Source organism: Eucyclogobius newberryi, unplaced genomic scaffold, assembly GCF_026437365.1.
Source record: "Eucyclogobius newberryi isolate DKJ021-1_F unplaced genomic scaffold, fEucNew1.0.hap1 SCAF_2, whole genome shotgun sequence".
Lineage (NCBI taxonomy): Eukaryota > Metazoa > Chordata > Actinopteri > Gobiiformes > Gobiidae > Eucyclogobius > Eucyclogobius newberryi.
The window spans coordinates 35,067,103-35,078,011 of record NW_027315834.1 but is presented as its reverse complement, the minus strand read 5'-3'; the positions used below and the strand labels follow the sequence as shown (position 1 = coordinate 35,078,011).

At 40.4% G+C, this 10,909-nt stretch overlaps 1 protein-coding gene across 1 annotated transcript; it reads left to right on the top strand.

Moving 5' to 3' along the window:
- The first annotated feature begins 478 nt into the window (after positions 1 to 478).
- On the top strand, positions 479 to 10,424 carry fam180a (family with sequence similarity 180 member A). The gene is made up of 3 exons (XM_072454364.1): positions 479 to 559; positions 8,953 to 9,050; positions 10,015 to 10,424. Exons 1-3 carry the CDS (start codon positions 490 to 492, stop codon positions 10,357 to 10,359), a joined length of 513 nt encoding a protein of 170 aa, XP_072310465.1. The 5' UTR covers positions 479 to 489; the 3' UTR covers positions 10,360 to 10,424.
- The last annotated feature ends 485 nt before the right edge of the window (positions 10,425 to 10,909 follow it).

The following is a 10,909-nucleotide window of genomic DNA, read 5'->3' as shown; positions in this document are numbered from 1 at the left end:
TATTTTGTCGTCTGCTGTATTCACATGATCAGAAAATGAAACAAATGCTAAATTTGGACCCATTAATCATTTTTTTACACAAAGGCAAAGCCATTCTGGACAGGTACTCTTCAGCACAGGTCTGACTTTGACACTCCTGGACGCTGAGCCCAATTGTGCCTGCGGTCATTTGTCTGGCACTCACACCGTCACTGCCATTTACCCCGTTAGCTAGAGGACTCACTCGGAAACCGAACCAGCCGTCGCACAAGTGGAGTTGTCAGCCAGTAGCTCGGGGCCACTGCCCCAAAAAAAAAAGTCCTGATGATTTCCAGATGAGAGGCTGGACCGACTGTGAGGGTTCAGACACAGAGAAGGGAATACTGGATGTGCGAAGACAGTGACAGAATGAGTGCAAAGAAGTGACACTAAATCAGAGCTGACGGCTGTTATTTTTTTGACTTTTTTGTTTTTAGTTCTACCATTAACTGGACAAGAAGACTGGCCAAGATGAGCTTTTGCACTTGGCTTCTTGTGCACTTGTTGGTCTGTCCAGCAGTGGCCCAGCGCTTCAGCAGAGGTACAGTAGATCTATCCAGTTTAAACTGTGCAGTCATTTTGTTAGTTTGAGTCATTCAACAGCCATTTTTACAAACACAATTACATGATTACTGAGTTGGATGGTTTATACGCATGCTTATTAGAGAGAAAATCTGTTCACGGGGGAAAATGGGGATAATAGCAGCATCTCATTTTCCAGTGAAAGACTTTTAGTTTGCTGTTACTGGATTCATTCAGTCAGGAAATTCCTTTCTCAGCCCAGCCTCAAAAGAGATTAGAAAACAGAGCAGGGAATTTAGATTGAGGGCCGTGTTAGGAGTGTGCCGCTTGTGCTGGCCCTTGGCCTGGAATAATGCATAATCAAATTTAAACCCTTTTTTAATCCAACAAAAAGGTTGTTGTTTTTCGTGGTTGTTATTTTAATATGATATAATATTGATGTCATCTTACGTGGCCCACACAGTAAAACGTATGAATACAAAAGTCTTGTTCCTCTTGATAACAAACATATAATTGATTTATAATATAGTTGATTTCTGCTCAAGCAAAACTATTTCTAGATAAGTTCAAATCACATGAATCCAGGATATAAATATTTGGTAATACTGCATGTATTTACTGGATGGACCGAGATTATTTTACTTGTTTAAAAATGTTTCTGGATTGTTTTGATATATTATTTCTTCATATTTCAAGCCAAAGTATTTTATAATGTTGTAAGATTTGTTTTATTATTTCATGGGCAAATGTATTTTCTTATTTCAAGCTAAATTAAGCTAAGTTAATTATTTATGTTGCATAAACAATAAAATCTAACCCGGTCAAAACTACTCAATTTAAGATGAATATTCTGAATGCAGGTCATTTCAAGCCAGAAGAAATATTCACTGAAAAGAAAAGAAAACAAAGACAACAGAGAAACATAATACAAGACCAGAGGGAGTAGACACCAACCAAAATGAGCAGACATCCAACAACAACTAAAGGTGAAAAACAAAAGATAAAATCATGGCACACAGAACGTAGTCCAGAAGCCCAGATGTAGTATCATTTATTTATTTGAGGTGTAATCAGTGATGAAAGCTGTTTAATGTATATATTTCCATGTCCTTTCTCCGTAGATCTTGTCGAGACTTCGGCTTTTAAGCTCATTGACATCTTTAAATTCAAGACAACAAAGCCCAGGCGGGTTAGACAGAGCAGACAGAGCACCTGATACGTACATATTTTACCATACGTTTTACTCAAATAACCCGTCCCCAATTTGCTGTATCATTTCTGCCGTTCTTTTTGAGCGCTAACCGTCTGTAGTGAACCTGACATATGGCACATCCTGAATCCTAAATCATGAGCCCCCACACTTCCTGTCTGACACGACTGACAGAACTGCTCTGTGTCGCGCCAAAGTAGCTGCAAATGACAGTATCCGAAATGCATTTTAAAATAGAGCTCCAAAGAGAGACGCCTGGGCTGGTACTTCTATCATGACTAAAATATACCACTCATGACATCTATGGATCATGCATTGCATTATGGATAGACAGGTGTTTATACGCCGTCATGTGGTTTTGCAGTCTTGACATTACCTTGTCTTATGTAAAACAATCCCCCGGGGTATTTCCACATCATTAGTCATTATATTGTGCAGCTCAAAGGCACAAACGTTCCTTTCTGTTGATCCCGAGCTCGTATAAATGTGAAGCTTGGTGTTAGGAAGCCAATGTGAATAGTTGTTTTTGCTGTAACGGTGATTACCATATTTTTTCATAGTTTTGACCGGAGTGCGACTTATACTTATATTAATACTTATATACTTATACTCCGGAGCGACTTATATGTGATATTATTTGTTATTTTCACATTTGCAACCACATTTCATACTCCAGTGCAACTTTTCTTCTCTATTATGCATTTTTTGGCTGGTGCGACTTAAACTCCGGTGTGATTTATAGTCCGGAAAATACGGTATTTGTCAAATTATTTTAAATGGAAAGTAAGAAATATTACAATTAAAATGCTACTGTAACCGTTAGTGTTGATGGAGAGCCCAAACAAACAATGATAAGTGAATTTCTTTCCGTGAATCTCTCCTAGGGTTATACAGGCCCCGCCCTCCCATGAACGCAACCTATTGGACTAAACACGGACCCGCAAAACGTTTAAAAAAAAAACATCAATACACAAACCACTGGAGAGAAAAACGTGATTATTGTAAACAACTTGGATGCATCTATATGTCCAGTCTCGCTGTGTGTTTTAAACATGAGTCAATTTGATAAATAATGGAAACAAAACGGAGAAGGTCAGTCAATCTAAGGGGCTCCTACACCGACGTGCTGTGCATGTTGTGTACGTGGACTACTCCTCGTCTGCATGATGAAGACGGCCAACGCCATTTGGCCCTTTGTAATTAATGGATGTTTGTTGTTCCCTCGTCTCCTTTGAGCTGTTACCCAGAGATTACAAGTTCCCTGGTTGGCATAATGACAATAGAGAAGAAAGCCAGCTCATCCAAAAGCTTAGCGTTTGGAGTGCTCAGGTAGGATAAGACCAGCTTTACTGCAGTGATAGGCAATGCATGAGTGTTACCGAGGACGCCTTTAAACTAACACCGGGCCAGGCAATTCGGCTGATGTCACCTTGGGTTAGTTTTCCCGCACAAGGGAGACTATGTTGTTAACTCTGTGCAAAAATAAAACAGCAGTTGTATTCCTCAAACAACAGATGATCTGAATCTAATTGCGGCAACATGATATGAGGACGGGTTCTCCTAATTAGACGAGCAAATAAACAAAAGGCAGTTAATGCGAGAGCTTGTTTCATGTTATACTTGGCGCTGTTCGCAAACTACAAATTGGTTGTGGTTCGTGTGCGTCAATACAAATAGACTTTTATCCTTTTCTTTTTTTCTGTCTGTTGTTTTTTTTGTTTTGCAGTAGTGAATCTCACCGGACGATTTATCCTCAGTGTTCTCTTCTCTCAAAACTACTAACTGCAAGTCTGTTTTTCCTTCAGGGTTTCTTTTCTAAGGCATTTTTTTAACAATAAAACACCTATGATGCTAGATAAACATGCTTAATACAGACTGCGACAGAGCCCTTACCAGAAATTCATAGAGCAGGGGTTCCCAAACATTTGAGGCCCCAAAATAGGCCCCAAAATACCAATGGAACCGATTCGAGACCACAACAGCAAAATGATTACGACAACAGTAACATTTTCAACGTAAAAACATGTCAAATCAGGTTTATCATTGTTTTTTTTTAATAGTTAATATTAATATTTGACTCAATTTTCATCGAATGTGTTGTTTTTAAGTTAAAACAGATCAAATACAGTGTCATTATTATGTCAACTACGTATATCTTGACGTGACCTCGCGACCCCCAGCTCGTGCCAACATTGTGGTTCTTGTCACTTTTTTTTAACAGACGTTTCCTTAATACAGATCAATACGGATCAATTTAATCATATACACTGACATATACATTTTGCTAACTATGACTTCCCAAATTCCCAATGCCACCCATGAGCCATAAAAAGGACAAAACCCTGATTTAACACAGAAGAAAATAAGTTGATCATGAATAAATATACATCACCTTTGTATATTTACGCATTTTATGTTGATCAACTTAAATATATACATCAATTCAAAATATAACAGTGAAAAATCAGTTTGAGAACATATTTTCAAGGTTGTCGTTTCATTTTTCTGGAGTGCACAGTGCTAATGATCCAAACATGTACAAGTCAAATCTCCTGCATTTTCCACCGCCTTTTCCACCATCCTCAAGACAGATTTTCAAATGCCTAATTAAATCGATTTGCTTGCATCTCCCTGCCAACATAAAACATGCTCTATCATCTTTACAACCCATCATTAACCATCTGTATTTGCACTATATACCGCTGCACCGCCGACACAATGTTCCGTGTTTTAACGCCATCGTAGCCCATGTCATAAACCACACGGCTTGTTGCTCTGTTTACCACTGCACCCGGGTGGACCATAAACCGCCCGTAATATTTATGTTGCAGCCCGCAGTAAACATACAACATATCACCGGGACTATAATGTTGCAAGCTCTGGCATAATTTCCTCCTTAATTGCTAATGATAAATTGTACATGTAAATAGCTGCCAGCATGTGCAGTCTCTCGGCACTGGGGTTACATTCAAGTGGAACTATGGCACTGTTCTGGTGGGTGGAGGACTCGCAACCTGCTTCATGGAGACGTTATTGCCAAGAATGTTCCACAGTATTAAACGTATCTTTCCGCATCCAGCCCAGACAGCTGTGGAATGTTTGGAAAGTTATGTAGTGCACCGTTAACTTGACTTATTATGGTTAATCTAATCAGGAGAGGGTGAAATATTCCTTTTAGAGTTCAATTTTAGTTTACGCTCTTGACGACTTCGACCAATCAGAGCGAGAGTTAGTAAAGCCAAAAAGAACGAGACGAAAACTTACTAAGTACTTGATGCTGTTATACAATTACAACTTTACTTTCGTGTTATTATTAATGCTAAAGGGTTATTTTTCTTAAAACGTGAAAGTGCACCGCTGGGGAATACTTTCTACCAAAAAATCAAGCATATTTAGAGGATTTAATTTTTTTTAAACAGTAATTATATTTTGGATCATTAAATCAAAATAGTTTTTTTTTGTCATTTTGACCTGAATTTGTATTATTTTTATAAACAAGAATATTATCATTGATCATTCAGCTTGTATGTACGTTTGAGTTTAAGTGAAAAGTTGTGTGTTTATTGTCTTTATCTTCTTTACATCAGCACTAAAGCATGACCCTTTGCTCGCTTGTATTTTCACCAAATACTTCCTCTTCATTTTTTTTTTCACTTCAGTACAATTTCCGCCTCATTGTTAAAGCACTTTTTCTCGTGCCCTGGGACCATGTTGCCCTGGCATCCTTTCACTGCCGCTGCTGATGATGAGGAGTTAATGAGCAAGAGCACAGTAAATTTCAACCCCATTTCAGGATGCTCTTTTTAGTGTGTGACAGTAATAGACAGAGGCACATTTTCACCTGAAATTAGCTTCACTCTCAGAAGATGCGCTATGACAAGTGGGAAAAACACAAAGGAATTCTCACTTTTATTCTTTGGGGGGGTGAACTTGCAACCTCATTTGAAGTTTTTACAAGCTTGGGCAGGTTGAAGGGATGGTGATGGTGATGGTGATGGTGATGGTGATGGTGGCAGATTACACAAAATCACCCAGAATTGCAGTTTTTGTATTGATTTTTTTTTTTAATGGCGGTGTCTGGCGGCAGTTTAGAATGGTTGGAGCAGTTCACTGAAGGCAGGCAGGAGGAAAAGTAATGTTACATGGCAAAGATGTTGCAATTACTGTAAAATACCAATGAAATGGCACATACTTAAGTTAATATCTTGCCTTGCCTAAAATGACCAAAATTCTGAATATTAACCTTAATTTGAGTCGTTTTCACCACGGTTGAGCAGTTTTGACTATATTAGATTTAAAGGTTAATGAGACATAGGATATTTCACTGGTTTCGAAACATGTCCGACTGGTTACTGGTTAAGACAATTTAGCTTGAGATAAAAATATATACATGTGATAATAATTTGTTAAACATTCTTACTCTGTTTGCAAATGGCTTGAAATAAGGACAGATTATACTGAATCGGATCAGAAACATATTTAAACAAGTATAGTGTAGTCCCATCAAGTAATAACATCCATGGTATAAAATGAACATGAATTTAACGAACTTAAATAAACCTTTTTTTTTTGCACTGTAATCTGGCATTTTGGCAGGAGCAGATGACCTTTTCAAATAACACATTCCGAAAGTAAAGCGTTAATCTAAATCCAACAGTTCCCTCTATTGTTCACTCATTCTTGAGATTTTAATTGAAGCAAAGTTTAGTAATAGCCAGTTGATAGACAAACTAACCCAATTTGTTAATGGCGTGTGGACTGGAGGCAAAGCCGCAGCTCAGACACGCCGGCCCTGCAGGCACCCAAGCGGAGAGCAGGTAGAGAAGGAGCCCTGTGCGTTTGGGTCACGGTTGGCTACGCATATGTCATGAAGCTAAACGTATCGAGCCTGCGACGAAGCGAGGGCTCGGCCATTACTTGAAAGCCGGCCAGTGTGCGGGCGCAGCCGCACGGTCAAATGACTGTATCCAAATTCACTGTTTACATAGCACAGCTCATTAAGATCTGTGTGTGTGATCTGCTGCTGGCGAACAATCCCAGCCAAGGGCAAGATGTTGTGAACAAAGCAGAGGAAAAACTGGCTGTATTTTTGAGGGAAAGGGAGTTTTATTTATCCTGTCGGCTCTAATCAGCTGTGTCTCTCACCTTTCACTCCTGAGTCACCAAATGAGTCTGGAAATCTTTGTGCGGAAATTCATGACATGTAAATGCAGCTGTTATTTTTCTACTTTTGATCTCAATGCAGTTTTTTCAACAAAGTCTTTGTGTGCTGGAGTAGAAAGTCGTGCACAGACAAGAAAGAGGCCATTATGCATAATGCTGGGATATTCCTCTGCTCTCTTAAAACTACTCGATTTCTACAGACAGCTCTATAGCTTTTCCGAGTTATGTGATGTGCATACTTAATCCTTAGCCTCGTAGCTTAAGATGTATGTGGCTGTATTTTGGCTGTAAAACTGTTTCGGATAAGCCGAGGATGGAGTCGGTGACATGTTTAAAATGTTAACATGTTGTCTTTCAGTCATTACTGGGTCTACAACCATGCACCAAAACTGTAAAAAGACTAAAAATGAACTCTTCTGACATGTAAGTGCCTCTCCGAAGCAAGACCCAACATACGTGACCCTCGAAAGTGAACATTCCCCCCAAAAAACATGCCCAAATGCTATAAAGAAGAAGCTTTGTGGCCCAGTAGCTTGCTAAGAAGATTCCTGATCCAGGTGGAGTTGGAATGATTCCCCTGTGTTAAGGTGATTTTCCAAGTAGAAACCTGCTTCCCCCATCAACTTAGAACATGTACAATAGTCATCCAACTCTGGATCACACCACATTGACAATTAAAGATCAACTACCGTATTTTCCGAGTATAACTCGCACCCGAGTATAAGTCGCTCCAGCCAAAAAATGCATAATAGACAAGATAAAAAACATATATAAGTTGCAGTGGAGTATGAAATAAGGTTGCAAGTGTGAAAATAATAAATAATATCACATATAAGTCGCTCCGGAGTATAAGTATATTTCACCCCTGGAGAGACTGACACAGAAAGGACCGTTTAGCAAGCTTTATTACGTGGGTTATTTGGCGCTCAGACCCCAGCGGAAGACATTGCGATCATGGGCTCTCCATAATATAATTGTATTAGACGTCTCCCCCCAGGGCCTGGAGACTGGTGGTGGTAGATATGAGGAGAGGATAGAGAGGATGATTAGGATGAGAGGGATGCAGAGGAGGTGGAGAGGAGGTGGTGGGTCGCAGTACGGTCTGAAGCGGTCAAGCCAACTGAGTGAGGGTTTAAATGAGACCGGCTGTGCGCTGATTGAGAGCAGAGGAGGTGCATAGGAGGTGCAGAGGAGGTGCGCCGTGCCACGGGAGAGTAGTGACTTGGGTGCGTTGGTTGAGCTGGAGGGGCAGGCGGCCCTGACGTAGCAGTGGATGTAGATGGAGTTAGGTCTTCCAGGCTGAATTTACGCATAAGTATAAATATAAGTATTAGTCACACCCCGGCCAAAACTATGAAAAAAGGTGCAACTTATAGTCCGGAAAATACGGTACGTTTAATTTCTATATTGAATAGCTTTACTTCGTACATCTAAAACATTTATTAGCATTTCTGTATAGATAATGTCAATCTGAAGTCTCCAAAAGAACAATTTCCTTCACAATATAATAATTAACTTCAAAATAAAAAATAATTACAAAATGACATTTACATAACTTGCGCAATGTGTGTCAAATTGTAAATGCACTCTGTTCGTCGCCTGCACCACTAACAACCGCCCGTGTGGGATCGCCTGCGGGATTGCCCTGGTAAATATGGACACCGTGAGATCGTATTATGGAAATGAGTCGACGGCATCAGCTCGGCGCAGTCCAGAGCCACCACTTTCCCTCCACATGTATCATACCAAGTCATGTCCTGCTCCGACGCTCAATCAGCCTTCGAGTCCGACCAGTTTAAAGTCTGCATCTCCCTCCACCGCCCGCGTGGCACCTGTGGAGACTGTAGAAAAGCATCTGAGGTCAAACTGCAATTGCCCCGCGCGCAGCCGGAGCCGCGTTCAATCCGAGCTGAAGAATATTTGAGCAGTAATCTATCTGTGTTGACTCACACACGAGGGCTGAATACTACAGTGCAGCCTCGCATGAAAGTATGCGCGGTGTGGTCCTTTAATTAAATGTCCTGTTCCTGTGTGTCCAGCTCTGTATCCCTCGGCGTACAAGATAAAGAGGGGGAAATATTCGCCGCTCGACCCGACATTCCAGCGCTCTCAGAAGGACGTGGATCTACTGTTTGAGGTCAGATTGGATTCTCCTTCGTTCACATTCTTTTGAGTTAGATGTTTTTTTTATGATGACGGGAGGAGGTCGAGTTATGGGACGACTGTGTTCCTGCTTTATATCCTCCATCATTTGTTTGTCACATTTTAAAGTCTTATAACCATCACAAATCATAAAGATGAATGCACTCTCGCTTCTATTTGTCATCGTTAAATGTTATTTAAGTGGAAAGTGTATTGATTAAATACAGGGGTGGGAAAAATGGCCACTGACACTACTCAAGTACGAGTACCATTACGTTCAATTCGAGTAGAAGTAAAAAGTGGCGACCCAAATAATGACTTTTATTCAGTAAGAATAAAAAGGTATTAGGAGGAAATTGAGTACTAAGTAACAGTTTGTGGATGTGAAATGTATTTAAAATCTCTTTCATGATTGAATTCATGATTTATGAGTTCATGTTTCCCAAAGAACAGACACAAAAGACAAAAACGAAATCCTATCTGAGAGATTGAGTCGCAGCGGGAAGTGGGAAGCAAAGTCAGAATACTGCTACTTCAAATTAAATAGGACTCATTTGGAAGTGAAATATGCAGTCTGAAAACTGTCTTCAAAAAGTGACTCAAGAAAATGTAACTGAGTAAACTACCCACCTCTGATAAACAGTAGTGGAAAGTACAAAAGTAAAAGTAGTAACATGTTTAACTATCTGTACTTTACTGAACTGTTTTTTTTACAGTGGATACTTTTTCTTTTACTTCACAACTATTAAGAGCAGTTATCTGTACTTTCTACCACTAAAACTCTGTAACTGGACTGAAAAGTAGAAAATATGCTCAGAGGGTTATTTCAACATCCTGTATAGTACAATTTTAAACTGGTATTTCAAACCTGATTTGTTAATGTGCTACTTTTACTACTCACTCTTCTCCTTTTAACGTGTCACCTTCAGTGTTTGAATGACCGTTCATTGCCCCTCCAGATCCTGTTGGCCGGGACACAGATTGAGGGTGGAGATGGGCGCTTGCTGGTGCCCGATGAGGAGCTGGCGTCCCTCAAACAGGTGAAGAAGCTGGAGGTGATCTGTGAGGACGTCCTGCCTAAGACCCTGTCAGAGGTGAGGCGTTTGGTGGCCCAGCTCTCCCAGCGCGGTGCCCCCCAGCGCGGTGCCCCCCTGCGCTGGGACGACTACCAAAGCACGGTGCTGACGCTGGTCTACATCAGTCAGACCGCGGCTCGCCTGGACTCGGAGCCGTCCCAACAGGCCTGGGGCGACGTGCTCATTCAGCTGTTCAACGCCCTCCACAAGGACCTCACCGTCGACTGATAAAGTGACTTATTCATATAATCGCATTATGTCTGCTGGTTGAAGCTGATAAATCTCACAGTGCACATGACGAGTTAGACTACACATTTGACTGAAACATAGTGAACATGATTATCTTTAAGGCTTTACTGAAAATGGTGTCTATTTTACCCGTGCGATTGTGTAAAGTTTCAAATTGTGACACTGGGACATTTTTCAATTTTAGCAGTGTCATGTTTTGTGGCAGAGCACATTGTTTCATTGTTACATTGTTTCATTGTTACATTACAAGTGCCAATCAATGTCTGTCTTGAAATGGAAAATCCAAACAAAACACTTATGTGACAAAATATGACAAATATAATTTTTACCAAAAACATAAACCAAATTGATTCCTAAACAATGTCATTTCTTCGCTACATGTAGAATTCTACCATTGGAGCGACCCAAACGTCCCCTGGGAACGTCAGGGACACAAAACAAGCCACAACTATGGACAGAAATCTGAACTGACCAATCAGGTGCTGCATTTTCCCAGGGTCGGCTTAATTAGCGTTAGCAATTGGTTTGA

Bases quoted from the DNA above. Each gene is read 5' to 3' on its own strand.
- fam180a (XM_072454364.1), top strand. From the start codon at position 490: ATGAGCTTTTGCACTTGGCTTCTTGTGCACTTGTTGGTCTGTCCAGCA. The intron at 560-8,952 runs GTACAGTAGATC...CTGTGTGTCCAG, and splicing joins GGCCCAGCGCTTCAGCAGAG to CTCTGTATCCCTCGGCGTAC. The intron at 9,051-10,014 runs GTCAGATTGGAT...TTGCCCCTCCAG, and splicing joins ACGTGGATCTACTGTTTGAG to ATCCTGTTGGCCGGGACACA.